At 41.6% G+C, this 16,070-nt stretch overlaps 2 protein-coding genes and 1 non-coding gene across 3 annotated transcripts; 2 read left to right on the top strand and 1 right to left on the bottom strand.

The window, feature by feature from the left end:
* Positions 1-764: 764 nt before the first annotated feature.
* Positions 765-7,565, bottom strand: LOC118117669 (importin subunit alpha-1). Its single transcript, XM_035170101.1, has 11 exons — positions 7,434-7,565; positions 7,092-7,195; positions 6,813-6,953; positions 5,858-5,946; positions 5,173-5,441; positions 4,620-4,714; positions 3,911-4,174; positions 3,120-3,353; positions 2,685-2,867; positions 1,958-2,107; positions 765-1,007 (listed from the first exon to the last, which is right to left on the bottom strand). The coding sequence occupies exons 2-11, from the start codon at positions 7,155-7,157 to the stop codon at positions 921-923; spliced, it is 1,578 nt and encodes a 525-aa protein (XP_035025992.1). The 5' UTR covers positions 7,158-7,195; positions 7,434-7,565; the 3' UTR covers positions 765-920.
* A 249-nt stretch (positions 7,566-7,814) lies between these two features.
* Positions 7,815-7,887, top strand: trnar-ccg. The gene has a single exon. It is a non-coding gene; the product is annotated as a tRNA-Arg (tRNA).
* A 1,618-nt stretch (positions 7,888-9,505) lies between these two features.
* Positions 9,506-14,454, top strand: LOC118115197 (UPF0450 protein C17orf58 homolog). The gene is made up of 5 exons (XM_035166211.2): positions 9,506-9,623; positions 10,334-11,017; positions 11,691-11,777; positions 11,971-12,162; positions 13,009-14,454. Exons 1-5 carry the CDS (start codon positions 9,551-9,553, stop codon positions 13,194-13,196), a joined length of 1,224 nt encoding a protein of 407 aa, XP_035022102.1. The 5' UTR covers positions 9,506-9,550; the 3' UTR covers positions 13,197-14,454.
* Positions 14,455-16,070: the final 1,616 nt, after the last annotated feature.

The raw sequence follows: 16,070 nt of genomic DNA, 5'->3' as shown, positions 1-16,070 counted from the left end.
GGGAGGTGAGGAGCAGCAGCACATCCGGTGGTTCTTTCATAATAAGAGCTGGATTCAACCGTGCGTTAGAGCACGTCGCACATCAGATCATTGAAACTAACACGACCCCACAAGTACTGTTTGTTACTGTAACAACAAGTTATATCGGTATATTTACAACATGTTTTATAGACAGAGCGACATTTTGTTTAAAAGTTTGTACTATTGTTGTGTCATTAAGTTACATACCATTCACCCACAATAATGAGCACTTCCTGTTAACATTGGCACGAACGGATTCTGTTTTGAATGTGAAGTTTCAGATCTTAATTTGGATAGTTTTATGCATTTTTTTTCTCAATTCATTAGAAAGCTGTTATAATATAGTTGGCTGGGTGGATCCAGTATTCAATTAACTATCAAATCTAGATCAATGTGAAATGTAGAGGAGAACTATTTTACTCATCCAGCATTTTGAAACACTAGAAAATGTATTTTTCCCGAGGGTAAATAATGTAGATTCGGCTATTGTGATATTAGGTGCCTGCATCAAATGTAGATTTCACTAATAGAACAGTTTCCCTGTACTGCAAAAACAGCAGGTTCCACACTCACAAGCAATGAGAATAATCACAGTGACCCCTAGTGGTGACATGGACACAGAATCTCCTCCCATTTCCACATAGAACTGTGTTTTTTCCCCACACATCTTTTCACCAACTAAATCAAACATGTTTCCCTGTTCATATCCTGCTTACGTCTGAAACACAAAAAGCCCCACCATATACATTAACAAAATTTATTTACAAACATTTATCCAAAGAAGGATATTTTGTCCTTGTACTGTCATGTACAAGGATGACATTTCAACAAAAAAAAATACAAAAATAAAAACAAGGTACAAATTTTCTTTTTATGTTACAAATAGCAAAGTGGAGATGTTAAAATTGAAAAGTGCTTTGGTCGTCGGGGGCCTGGAAGGCAAAGCCTTCTTCTGTCACCTCGGGAACCACAGAATCATCTTCATTCTGAAAGACAGGAGGGACAGAAGGAGAGGAGCATGAGAGGATTAATCAAGCCTGAGCATGTTTTGGGGATGGCATCATGGGCATGGATTAAGGCAGATTCTGCAGACTATTTTTCTCAGCTAAAACAGGGATTCTTTTTATAATGAAGATCATAAATGTAAGAGAAGGGATGTATTTTGATAAGTTTGGGTCAGTGATTGCAATGAGCATTTTGTGTGACAATAGCCAACAACTAGCTCATGCTACTGTATGCTACAAAATAACTCACATTCATTCTTTGGCAACAGTTAAACAGAAGAGGAGTAAACAGACAGTTAAGCTGTGCCAAACTGCTGCCTCTGCCAAGACTGTTGTCATTTCATCTGTGAATGAGTCATAGAGATGTAGTTGTTCTCCTGCCAGTCTTTCAGTTCTTTCAATGTTTGCTCAGACTGATGACGGAAGTGTTTCATATCATATTGAAACTAACTATACAAACACACTTGACCGAGTCCTTGCAAAATTCAGTACATAATATGCAGTCACTGTGGTCATTATAGAGATAGTACTGCAATTTAAATTCGTTTTTTAAACCAGTAAACTAAATGATATGATTGTTCTTTGATTAAATAGACTAAAGGTGGTTCTAATTTCACATTTACTACCAAAATTATAAAAAAAGGTTTTTACATTAATAGGTTAAACATGGCTCATAAGTAGATGCAGTGTTAAAACACTTCTAGTTGAAAAGGTTAAAACCTTCTAATCAAAGGTGGATGGCCCCCACCACCAGCAACTGCTCGTGAGTGGGTAGATAAGTTTGTCTTCAGACAAAACTTATAGGTAAAGTTAAACTTTTAAAAATTTTAAATTCAAGTTGCCTTCATAATTAAATCTCTACGGATCAACAGAGGTCTAATTTTCTACTACTGTGCAGCTAGTCTGAAGCGGCACCAATCAGTAACACTTACCTCTTCAGAGAAAAATCGGTCGATAATGTTGAGAGAGGACTTGTACACAGCTTCGTTGTCGTGGGACTGCAGCGCTTCAATCTTGTCCAAACCACCCAACTCCTCGACCATTAGGGACAGTTTCTCACCGTCACCTGCTTTGTGTGCCATCTGTGCGGAAAAAAGAAAAAAATATAAGTCCGTTTCCACGCAACAAGAGAACCTGTGACAGACATTTTATTCTGACTGTCAACAATCAATCTGCATCACTTCATCTCTAAAGGGACAGTTCACCCAAGGAGGCATGTTAGGTTTTTTCTGTTGTTTTATTGTGTCTGAAGAAGAGGACACCATTGACTTCCATTGTATTGGATTCTGCTCTAACAAAGTGTACCCCGAGACTCCAGAAGTGTTTTGTGGAATCAAACACTTCACACACCCCTCCATCGGCATAGTGGTGAGTAGATAATGAGTGAGTTTGCTTTTTGTTTGGTTCTCTTTGTGCTGGTAAAAATCTACCTGAAAACTACGCAATTCCTTTTTTATCAGTTTATATTACTGATACATTACTTGTTACTGTTATAAGCTGCCTATTACATTCAAATATCAAAATACTCTGAGCCGAATGGTTTCGCATAAAATATTCTCAGACTCTTAAGTGCAGCATTTTAAGACAAATTTGCTGTGAACATCTCCAACACACAGAGCAATATGGCTGAGAACCGGACTAAAAGTCTAGGTAACATACCTTTAAAATATTGTAGATTGCATCCAGGATGACCAAAATGATCTTGCATTCTTTGACTGTCAGTAGGTCGAGCAGAGGCCCCAGCACATTGCAATGGACGAGATAGGCCACTTGTTCCAAAGTTCCACCGCTGGTGTAATTACTGACAGCCCACACTGCCTCCTTCTGGCTCTTGAAGTCTCCCTGAACAGAAAATATATCTGATGTTTTAGGCCACAGCAAAATGTAGAAATATACGATGGTCACTAAAGATTTACAACATGAGACTTTGTGAACAAACACACTATGACACCATTATACATTTATATCTCTAAAAAATATGTCTTCATAAAACTATGCTTCATCTGCAGCATGCCAGAGAAAAGTTGGAGAAATATAAGTGACAGTGCTGGTCAGTTTTAATATATATATTTTTTTCTTCTTCTGCCTTCTGACCTGTTGGAGGATCTCAACCAGGATGGGCATCAGGTCTGCGTTGACAACCTCCTGGATCTGGGTGTCCTTGCCAGCCGTGATGTTGGACACTGTCCAGGCCGCTTCCTTCTGGATGTTGGTCTTTTGGTGACGCAGCAGGCTGGGGAACATTGCCAGGGCACCTGTGTTCAGAACACACTGGGTCTGCTCATCCGTCCCAGTCACAATGTTGCCAAGTGACCGCAACGCTGGAGTCTGGGAAGTAAATTAAAGACAAGACAGTCAGTAATTTTAGGTATTCACAATATAGTAATATATGTATGAGAGACGATGGTGATGACAAAGATCTATTTTTGACCTGCCTCTCCTAGGGCACAATGCTAGCAATGACAAAACAAGCTTGTTTTTCAGGTTTATATCTCTTTGCACACATGACTTGAGTCTTTGTAATATTAATCTGCATTACACTTAGCCAAAACTTGTGTGCAAACTCTTCATAGGGCTAAATTCATATTAAGATAAAATAATTATGGTTGTGGTTTTCTTCAGATTATTGATAAGGCTGAATCAGGCAGGTTTGAAGTGAGGGACACAGGAGGATGGACACAAAAGAGGAGGCTAGAGTGATAGAAAGATGATATTTTGTGAAAATACAGTAAAATGACAACTTTTGGACCTGAGTAAACAAGCTAGTACATTAAGGTGCATTAAGACTTTAATTCAAACTCTTATAGTGACAGAAACAGAATAAAAAAAGCAAATCAAATGTCAAAAATGAACTTTTAAGTGGAACAAATCTCAACACCACGTACCACGATGGAAAGCTCCTCGCAGGTGAGAAGCTGCACCAGCCGGGGCACCAGCCCAGACTGCACAACCACCTCTATTCTCTCATTGGAGCCATCGGTCAGATAGGACACTGCCCAGCAGGTGTCGGCCAGGACCTCATTGTCGTTATGGTGGAGGAGGCGCACCAGGGCCGGAAGCAGCTGTTGCACTGCCATCAGAGGAGGTGCTGGGTCCTTGTTCCGACACAGGTTGGACAGCGTCCAGGTGACATTGCGCAGGTAGCCATACTGGTAGGGTGGGTTAAGAGTCATGTGTTATTTTGCAGTATCAACATGCCGTAACATGATAATTGTTAAGAGTAACAATCTCTATGAAGAGGGCCATCTATTACATAAAGTAGGAGCTTCTGAGTACAAATCACTGAATGAAATTGCTAAAAGGTGCATAACTTAACACCACATGCCAGGGTGGTTAGCCCTGTTGGGGCTAGAACGCAGTCAACATCAAACACATCTGTTATCATTATTAAATCTAAGAGCCAGTGTAACACAGTAACGTCTTCCTAATCTACCTAAAACATATATCTGACTTTGATGACATGTTAGTAACATGCAATACACCTCTGTTGTATCTGGATAGAACATACTGTACAAGCTCCTAACAAGCCTGTAGTGCCATGTAAAATACAAGTGCAGCTCAAACCCAGCACCATGGTTAGAAATGAAAACTCACATGAAAAACAGACAGGTCAGGGGCCGACAGCAGGTCCAGGAGCGGCTGGATTCCACCATGTTGGATCACCAGGTCTCTGTAGGCTGATCCATCACCTGAGTATGGAAAACATTCATCAGTCATCTTTAGTAAACAGTGTGATTACAACACAGAAAAATGACCTTACCAGAAAATGTTTATCATGAAAATAATTAGGATTAGGTAAGTGGTCACCATGAAGGCTACATTACTTTACAGATCTTTTCAAAGTTATCCCTTTGTTTAAAGAACCTTCTGTATCAAAAAAAACTATCAAACAAGTTCATGCTCTGAAATACAAAAATTCCATCTCACATAAATCACCTTTGGGTAGTGAACTCAGTTTGTCAACAACACACAATTAATTCAACATGTGGAGATGAACAGCACCTCCAAACAAATAAAAGGCAGCTTAAAAATAAAGACCCTCAAATCACAAATATCAGAGTAAATTAAATGAACAGTGCACTATGTAAAAATGGGCCAACAGGTGGAGCAAATTAATCTGTCAACCAAAAAGAGACAGCCTACATACCTGCAATGTTACCCAGGGCCCAAATGGCCTGTTCACTTAAGTGCAGTTGGGGTGATGTCACCAGGCTGATGAAGGCAGGGATGGCCCCTCCTTCCACCACAGCGGTGGTCTGGTCTGATGTACCTGAGGCGATGTTGGTCAGAGCCCAAGCTGCCTCAAACTGGATGGGAGGGCATTCAGACAATGCCAGAAAACTAACAAACCTTGGGATGAGGCCAGCTGCTATTATGGTGTCAATAGGTGGGCCCTTTTCTCTGGAGAGGAGTTTTCTATACATCAGAGGGAAAGACAAAACACAGTTCAGGGGGTTAATCAAGGGAAGACATAGCATTGTTAAATGTAGTTAAAGTAATCTCTAGCTGGAGGGCATTTCAAGGCATACAATGTTTCAGAGGTTTGGGAACAGACAAATTGATTTCCTACTTAAACGTACAATTTATAACTTCTGATGATGGGGTCTCCCAATCAAAACCATAACAAAAGGCCAAGTTTAATGATGTCATGAGGCAGCGTGGGATCATGGGAATTGTTGTTTTACCAACATTGCCAATGAAAATCTACCTGACACAACTCGGGCATTAATCATGTTCACCAATGAGGTAATGTATTATACGTTTTATTTATGTTACGAAGCAAAACAATAATAATATATAATGGCGCAAAGTATAATTCAAACAGATCTCACCTGGCTGCCTGTGTGGCCTGCAGCTGATGCTCTAGGCTCTGGCTGTTCACACCTTCTACAAGCTCCTCCACAGACCAGTCCTGCTGCGGCTGTGGAAACAGAAGAGGATAACTTCTCTGGCAATAGTAAACCTGGGTCAAACTGTAGTTAAAAATAACGTGCAACATGGTAAGGTGGGGCACACAGGATCAAGAAAATGCAAATCAACAGCTCGGGGGGGAAATCTACAGAGACTATGGGTAATCACTGGGTAATTCAATATTCATATATCTACATAATATACACCTTTCACTACAGACTAATGTTATATTGAGATAGGCAAAACAACATGTGAATTAATATGATATGACATATGGTTAATGTACAGATGATACTAACGTGCTAAAACACATTTTAGTAAGATTAGTTAGTAAAATAACATCACAATATAATTTTGATCAATAGCAACATGTAAGCACAGTGAGGAGGTATAACATATAATTGTTATACTACAGATTAATAAAATGGGTTGATGGTTATCAAGCGTTTTTCATTCTCTGCTCATAAAGATGAGGTCAAAACCACAACCTTCACTGAGAACAAACAATAATGTGACATTTACTGTGATATCGACCCAGCACAATGACAAGTTAATAAACGCATGTTCACAGTCAGTGAGAGTTAATCAGCAGAGAAGTAATGGAGAGGAATAACCATCACATTGTTTTCCATCAGGTATACACTTTAATGTTCCTCAAGTTCCTCATCGACCTTTGCCCACTGTGTGCAAACAATGCTCACTGGCCTCTCTATTATTAGCCTAAGGTTCAGACAGCTGGTGAGGGAACAATCAAATATCTCAGAATGGAAAACACATGGAAACCGGCTACATTATTTTTTTTTTTTACTGTATCCCGCCAAACCATGACCGGCACAGTGGATCAGATCCGGGGGGTCTACCACGGGCTGTACATACCTGAGCATTAGGATCCCTCTCCTGCATAGGGGAGGTGGGCTCGTCCTCAAGACTGAGGACGTTCCTCCTCTTGAAGATCTGATCATCCTTCTTTGCTTTGCGGAGATCCACGTTCACTTCCACTCTCCTGCGCCTGAGCTCCTGAATAAAAAAAACGTCGACACCAACACATGTATTGGTGCATAGAAAAGGGAAAGGAAAAGCGAACGTATAGAAAAGGAAAAAAAACAACATGGCGGACAATTATTTGATAAACGCGTGCAGTTTGCGATGACTTACGGAGGCATCTTTCCCTTTGTTTTTGAACTGGGTGAGTCGAGCTCCGCTGTCGCCGACAGCTGACATTCCTGACCGATGAGCAAGGCACACGCTGTACACGTTCCCTGTGGAAAGACGGCAGCTCTTTACTTCACGGTAAAAAACTAGACGGACGTACACAGAGCAACGTTTACTAGCTTAGACAAGCTAAGAGGCGGTGAATTATCCCGTGAAGCCTCTTATCTAACGCCATGTGGCCCAGCGCGCACACAGCCTGCCCGGTAACCCAACGCCCCGAGACCCCGCTGGAAACCATGAAAATAACAACACACGTTCCAATCATGATCAAAAACAACAACTTACAGAGTTCAAATGGTAAGACACTGGTTTCAAATGGACATTTAGACGCAGAGCGGGAACGACGTCCTCAGCTTATCGATCTCTCGTGTCGTTTTTTTTTTACTAAAGAACTGACGTCACAAACATGTACCGCCCTATTTGTTCTGACTCACAATTGGTCCGTTGGCCACAAGCTCCCGCCCTCTTACCCAGGGTAAAAAAAACACGTCTTTAACCGTTGTCAAAGGCAACAACGGTGAGTATCGCGAGATGAACGCTCGTGCTATTTCAGCGTGAGAAAACGTGTTTTAACGTGTATTTACACCGTAAACAACAATATTCCAGACAACGAAAATGTTTTTAATCATTTTAAAGAAGGTTGTTTCTATGGAATGGCGACGTGATGACCCAGTGGCCTAATGGATAAGGCATCAGCCTCCGGAGCTGGGGATTGTGGGTTCGAGTCCCATCTGGGTCGTGTTTACTTTCCTTTTCAGGCTTCATACAGCAACACACTGTCCTGCCCACCACACGAAGCTATACATATATTTACGTATTCCATTACTATTGTAAGAAAGTCAGCTAAGCAGAGTACAAATAAATACATGTTTTGGGCATCAACAATACAATTAAACTTGCAAAAATAAATAATATAATTTAATAATCTATTCAGTGCATTTCCTGGTTTGTCACACTTTTCTCTATTTACCTTTACTATGACTCATGTAAATCCATTCTTGTACTGTTCTTGTTTAATTCTACAGCTGTTATATGGAAACATTTTATTAACAGATATTAATGTTGATCTATGCAAAGTTGAGGTTTCCCTGCTTCCTCCCAGCAGTCTTGTAATGTCAGTGTCATGAGTTCCTAGTTCCTAGTTTTCCTTCCATAATTGCTTTACCAGTAGTTATTTACTTTTTCTTCTATTCTATAAATATTGCAACACTAGTTCCATCGATCAGTTTTAAATCAGGACAAATATAATCTAATCGTGCATGTTTCCCTCTCTTTAAATGAAAATGCTCATTTCAAAACTAATGGGGTAAATAAGAGAAAATAAAGTGCTGCCTAACAGTTGGATCAGTCGTGGAAGACATGAGCTCATCCATGTAAGGAACATCACATGATGTGGTGTCACTATCAGAACAAAGATCAAATGAAAACTGCATATGTGGCTATGAATTAAAATATGAAGAAGATCTAAACATTAGAATAACTGAGGCAATTTACAAAACAAAAAATCTATGAATACATAAATCTCATCTCACTATGCTGTTCACCATACAATTCTAATAATCCGTTCTACTTGTTATATACTTCCTTGTTTACAGACTGTTGTATTGTATACTCGTGCAGTTAATGTGACAAAGAACAGAAAATGGGGACATTTATAAAATTCAAGTTATACTTTCTAATTTTGTGAAATTTGTGAAAATGTTCATATTAATCATGTAGAAACTAGACGTCATTGTCTGTCCGCCTCACCCTTCCATGTAAAATATTTATTTTATAGTTATCTATATATTCTTAAACAGAAAAATAATTTAATAAAAAATTTAATAAACGTGGATTTCTGTCGTTTTAGATATTGTGTCTTCTTCCTCTGATAAGTATTATTATTGTTGTTGTTAATACGTATTCCCTACCAATCTTAGTGTCTGCATTGACCCACCAGAGGGCAGTAAAGAATAATGTATGTAAATACATTTCGTAAAACATTCTCACCCATCAACAATGAAGGCAGGATAACAACCTGGAGTAGTGCAGTTGTATATTATATAATCCACAAAAAAATGTATATATATATTTATATAAAATAAAATAAAAAATAAAACAAAAAGCAAGTAAAGCGTAATTCCGAAGAATCTTTTGTCATCAGATATCAGCGGTTAAACCTAGTTTACCATTACAAAAGAAATCCTACTCAGTGAACAGGAGTCTGTGCAGGGAGTCACATTTCTCCTCTTATATTGTAAACAAGCGTTTATGAATGAAAGGAGTGTCACTGTGCTTGTTTCTGTATCTGGGACGTCCCACCGCCTCCTTTTCCCTTCTCATGGTGGAGAGGGCCATATAAAAATCCCAGGAATCCCAGCTCTGCAGCAGACCTGCGAGTGTGTCCACACTGAACATCCACGATGACGGGGACTATTTTGTTTCTCTTGTTTCTAGGGATTCCTCTCTACCACACAGAGGAGCATACTGTTAATGGTGAGTGTAGATTCTTTCAGAGTAGGGATTTATACAGACACTTTTATATTGTCTTATATTTTCTTATAGCTACACAAACTTGTTGATTTATGGTTGTTGTCATTAAGATTTATTAATGATCCAACCTAATATGTTTCATTACAGTATTCTACACTGTTATAGTTTACTGTTTGCTTTTAAACCCGATTGTTTCCTTATCGTGGATCTAACTCTTGCATGGCATTGATCGAAATAGATATTATTTTATTTTTATTCAAAAGTTTCTCTAAAAAGCATAGAAAATAGGTGAAGAAATCTTAGGTCATACTGAGAAGTTTAACTGTGTTTTTTAAATTACCATGAAATAAGATGAGACCCCAAATATTAATATTATCTCATAATTTTGATGGATTGGAAGTTTTTTGATGATATATGACTATATTTGATTCATATCAAGTCACACTTGATTGGAATAACACACACACACACACACACACACACACTAGGCCAATGAATGTCATACTGAGGAATGTGTCCAGTTCTTTGTCAATTTATAACATGTTAAATAAAATTGTGCTTAACCTCTAATAACAAAATTTCTGTCATACTTAATTGTTGAATCTAAAGTATGTTTTTAAAGAAGCTCCATGGTTATTGTGCACTTTAAATAACTGTACCAGAACAAACTGTGTAAGCTGACTGCATGTTTTGTTTCTCTGTTCAAACCTCAGAGCTCTACACCCTGATAGAGAAGGGTCAGAGCAGCTTTGTGGATCCAGCTCTGAGCAACCAGAGTCGGATGCTGGTCAAAGAGTCCTCCCTGCCCATCAACGAGCTCCTGGAGAAGAACAGCAAGACTGTGGAGTCCAAGTTCGCCCTCCACCCTCTGCCTCCAGCTATGTGGCCCAAGCACAGCGACCTGGCCCCCATACCTCGCCACCACACTCCCCACAACAAGAGCAAGAAGGGCCCCAAGAATGATCGTCTGCTGGAGCACAACAGCGAGAAAGCCAGGGGCGAAGTAACCGGCCTGCTCCCAAAAACCCTGCAGACAGGAGCCACAGCTGCTGTTGCTGCTGCTGCTGCTGCCACCAACCGCACCGTGCAGAAGAGCAGCCAGGACGCCCAGTCTCACATCAGCCCTCCACAGCACAGTGAACCAGAGGGACACCCCAACTCCAGGCCCAGGGGTCCGCCCCTGCACACCCAGCCCCAGGCCCAGCCTCAGCAACCCGCTCCGTCTCCACGGAGAGAGCACCCCAACCGACGGCTGGACCCAGAGGAGAACCGGCCGGGCAAGTCCAGTCTGTATCAGTCAGGTATCAGTGCAGCGGCCCGGAACAACAGCCGCCCGCCTGTCGTCTTCAACCGGCGCTCCTCCAGCCTGCTGTACCAGTTCGACATCCTGAGGCGAGGTACAGCAGGATTTGTTGGGTCCTGACCTCTGACCTGTGTCTTTAGTCATGAGCAGTGTCATCTTTTGACGCTCCCTTTTGGGATAACATCATATTTCAGAATGATTGAAATGATGTAAGAGTTTATCCAGCTGGGAAAAATCTTTGATGCTAAATATCAGAGTATTTATGCGTAAGAGATAGCCCCTTAACCGCTTCTCATACAGTGACTTCATACATATCAGCACACATATGGAGTTCACAGAGTTTGCACACAAGCTAAAGAGCTGTAATGCTATAATGACGGTGCGGGTTTCTCCCCCATCCAAACGTCCTCCTGCCACTAATTACAACCACTGCCCTCAAATCTGTCAGTGTGTCGCTGTGTGTGCAGCCCTTCTGGGAGCGAGAGGCCGAACGACACTGAGGCACAGCGAGCGAGACTGTTCTGATATTGTGCTTAAGATGAAATGTGTAAGACCCATGTGATCCCATCTCACATACCACCTCCTCCAGGCCTCTGCTGCGGAGCGGGACGTCTGGGTTCTGTAATGACAACCCTGTCGTTTCTAATGACGCTCAAATGAGGGTCTGGCTCCGCACAGGCCGTCACTCTCCTGCTGTACTTTTTTATTTCTTCTTGGTCTCATCCTCATCCCTCCATCCTGTCCTCTGCTTGTCTTCCCCTCTGCAGAGTCTGACTTCACACATGACGCCTTCTGCATGAGCGAGTGCAGGAAGGAGAAGGACGAGAAAGAGTATTACTGTTACAGTGAGTTTGGTATGTATCCGATGAGAGACACCTATTTACTGTACTGGTGTGAAAGTGGCAATAATCTTCCCTTTCAACTCCCAGTTTGAAAGGGAATAAGCGCATTTCCTGTGCAAATGTTGATCACAGAATTTTACACTGTTCCTTCAACCCCAGAGTCCTGAAGGTTTCTGCCGTTTGTTTTTCCCTGTCCCTCAAACAGCTGTGAACGGGATAGTTCATGACATTGAGGTGCTGCGTAAAGGAATATGGCTCATCACACTGATGGTGAGCAGCGACGGTTTCTACAAGATGAGTCGTCTCTACGTGTCCCCGGACAGCTTCTTCTTCAAAGTTCGCCTGCTGGTCCTGGACACGTTCAAGTGCAGCAAACCCTGCCCCGATATCAAACTCGGTGAGTGTAGCAACATAGACGGCTACAAAACTGAAGATCAGCGGTCGAGGGTGGCCTTAATGTGCAAGTAGAGTTCTCATGACCAGTAGGGAAACTTTTACTTATATTAAATAAAGTTTAGAAATAAAAACACCCTTTCATGATACTTGATAAATAATTAATACTATCTTTAATTGTTTTTATTTTATCAATGTTTCATTAATTGGGCCTGTTTACGGATGTTTTTCATGACCTGATTTAAGATGAAAGTGACATGTTATTGGACACGACAGTTTGCTAAATCATGTTTATTAAGCATATTATTGTTATTATTTTTTACTATTACGTTTATTAAGTTTGTAAGGTACATTCCTTGAGACCAAGAAATCTCTTAGAACTTCCCATCTAGGCCTCCTTTTATGAGACCAACAGCAGCAGCAACAACTACTTGTGTAGTGGAACCATAGACTGTAACTAAACATGGACAACATGAAGGCTCCTCAAATGTGAAGCCAAACCCCCCCCCGGTGGCTGGCTGGATAAAGTATAGGTCATAAACCCTCCTCCTCCATGTTAGTGGGCCCAGGGTCGAAAGTCCAAGTACACATCAAGTAACTTTTTCTCAAATACAGTATCTGTCATTTTAAGTAGTTCCTATCACACTTATGTTGGTTCAAATGCCAAAACACTTGGTGGAATGGGCATACTGGTGAGATCTTGATACCACTGCTCCATCCCCGGATCACTACTGCCCAGACTCCTGCTCTTAATGACATGCTCTTTATATAGAGTCTATCAGTGGAAACACAAAAAACAGATTGTGCTCTTTTCCCTGGTACTATAACATTCCATCTGCTCGCTCCACAGGGACCAGATACATTGTAATGGGGCAGATCTACCACAGGAGGCGCCACCTTCCCAGTGACCTCCTGAACCTGCTGGGGGGAAAACTGAAGCCCGGTGACGGCCTCCTGCGGAGCAACAACTACATCAAGAGATTCAACAAGCGGAGACACCAGAAAGCCCTGGAGGCCACCCGCACCAAGTGTAGGTGAACAAAACAAAGAGACAATCGCCCCCTGCTGCAGGGGAAGAGACACTGCAGCTTACACGAACTGATCGTAACTAGCCCCTAAGTGTTGTGCAAGAGAGAGGACGTTTTGCAGAAGGCATGGATTTACTTTCATAAGGACTGCTCTAATGTACCATAAAGTAACAGAATGTTTTGAGAGACTGAGGTATGTTTTTCTTTTTCAATATTGTTTTATTTTATTTTATTCATCTGTGTAACAATCCAGTGTTTGTCCTGAGAATTGAAAAGAAAGATCACATCAGAGCCATCACACAAACGAACACATACATGATCATTGCAACAATTATTTCCCAGACAAACATGTTGGATTTTCAAAACTTACAGATGCTCACTTTTACCATTTTAGTAAATGTCGGAACCTTGGTTCTCGTCACACGACCTTTAAATCTCACCGATCCCTTTAACTAATGTATGATGCTTCTTCATTGATATGAATGCATTGTGTTGTATTGCACTGAATAGTATTGTTTTGTAACACCCAACCCTGTGCATGTCGTCCCTGTGGTTGTTATTGGTAAACAGGAAAGGGACTATTATTGTTACAATGACCAAAGGGAGGGATTGAAAGGCCTTAAAAAAGCAACAACCAACCCCAGTGGAGGAGGAGGAAAAGGGAGAGAGAGCACAGGACCTTTGCTTGTCATGAGAGCGGCTTATTTTTCTAACTTTAATTATGTGTCCACGATGAAATGTCTACCCGAGGTAGACGGGGACATCAAACAAGCCCACGCTGAATGAGGAAGGAGCGTGTTGTTGTAGGGACTAAGCCATAAGTCTAATCGCAGGAATCTGATCCTCACCGCACCTGGACCCATGACGCAGAAAAGTGCCTCCATCACAGCTCCTCTTTGGGATTTTGCTCTTGTTTTCTTGCTTACACACAAACACATGGTCCTTTGGGGATGGCTGGAGCAGCTCAGAGGCGGCATTTAAAGTATTCAGGCAAGATCAGAGGAAAGAGGAGGGCAGCAACAACATGGAGGAGGAATAAAGAGGGTTATGTAGAAATGGCACAGGATGGGGATTCAGGCAGGAGAGGGGATGTTGGGTCTTTCTGTCTGAAGCAGAGGAAGCCTCTTATTTAATCAGAAATCTTGATTGTAGAACGACGCTGAGCTTGTGCTTCTTATGAAAGGAAAAATATTTGCACTGAATGCTTCAATTGTTTCTCAATACACAAACCCAATAAAAATGTGTATTTGTTTTCTACGACCCCATGAGAGATGTATTTGTCTTTTAACCAACCCTCCACTCACATTCTACCCACTGACCCTTATAATCATTACCAGTGATTTCATGATAAGTAAGACACTCTAATTAGAGTTTAACAGCCATGGTCTCCATCGGGCCTCCAGGAAGAGAGGCCGACTTAGGAACTGGGAGGGTGAGGCAGGCAGGGCTGAGGCCTCTTTCTCTCCCCCTCTGTCCGTCTGTCAGCTGGAGTCGGTCAGTTCCCAGGCTCGACGAAGCCTCTATCTGGGATCAGCGCTGGAGGGAACAGATGCAGGCGGGCAGGAAACAGGAGCTCGCTCCACATCTTGGCTACTATCGCAGCGGGAGGACATTCCTCATCCTGGAGGATGCAAAGTAGGAGGGTGAGAGGGAAGAAAGAGGGGAGAGACGAGGGGGGAGGTGGGAACATCTCAGTGTTGTTTCCTGTGTTATAGCCCTCAAGCCACAAGTAGGCGGTGGGAGAAAGAGACAGGGGTGGTGGACTGACACCACTTTGGGTTCTTGTGGTCATCCACGGCGCTCGCAGCGACCATGTGCAGCCTCTGGATTCATTTAGCGGTTTTGAGCAGAGAGTTGGGAAGGGGTGGTGGGGAAGAATGGTGTGGGAGGAGAGACAAAGGTCAACCTCAGGGGTGGCTCTCCTGTGTCATGATGGTAATTTGATCACAGGGAGAGTTTGAATGAATTTACATGGGGGTCACGACCTTGTCCTTCAGTGCCTGTGAACAGATGCCACCTCAAAGCTCTTTTCTCTGAAAGCTTGTGTTGACAAACAGACGAGAGAAACTTTTAACTTAATTCCCCATCTACTCCCTGTGCATTGTGTATGTATTAGCGCATAATTCAGGTATAGGTAAACTTGAATAAAGATACATATATTTAGTATAATAATATAGTGAATTTAATACAGAGCCCCTTTTTACAAGGTGGAGCCTCGTGGTGAACCTGTCGTCTTTGGGCCCCTGAAGGTACGGGGCCATGGGCAGCACCTTGTCTTCAGTTTTACAAATAATCTCAAAATAAATTAAGAATTAAAATGAAAGAAAATACAACAATAAACTAAACACAAATATCAGACTAATCTTTGATATCAACATATTTACCTTTACATTATGTAAAGTAATATGGACTGTTACTATCAAAACAATCAAGATGCCATTTAGTGTGTATTGTGGTGTGCCCCAAGGTTATGTTCTGGGTCCTATTCAGTTTGCCTCAGAGAAGCCTCTTCTTGGGCAGATACATTATTTTCAGGGCAATTTGAGTCCTTGAGTCTTTTATTACAGAACATTGAAACAGTTGACATGAAACTTTTTACGTGCCTCCTCTCACTGCTCTGCAGATAAGACTCAATTTCAAATCTGCTTTAAATTCCACAAATAGAGAGCATATTATCTTTTAAAGTAAGTCTTACTTCTGCCCCTGAAATCTCAGTGTCACTGTGGACTCTTGACCAACGCGTAAAATGCTTCATTCACACTGTGTGGTAACTAAACTCATGGCTGGATTCAGTTGAACTCCCTCTTTTCCAGCCTTTACAAAACGTCCCTGAACGTTTTATATTTATTCCACAATGCTGCTGCTAAAGTTTTAACCAGGTCAT

This window comes from Hippoglossus stenolepis, chromosome 2 (genome assembly GCF_022539355.2).
Source record: "Hippoglossus stenolepis isolate QCI-W04-F060 chromosome 2, HSTE1.2, whole genome shotgun sequence".
Taxonomy (NCBI): Eukaryota; Metazoa; Chordata; class Actinopteri; order Pleuronectiformes; family Pleuronectidae; genus Hippoglossus; species Hippoglossus stenolepis.
Note: the sequence above shows the minus strand (reverse complement) of the source record. Positions and strands in the feature narration are given on the sequence as shown.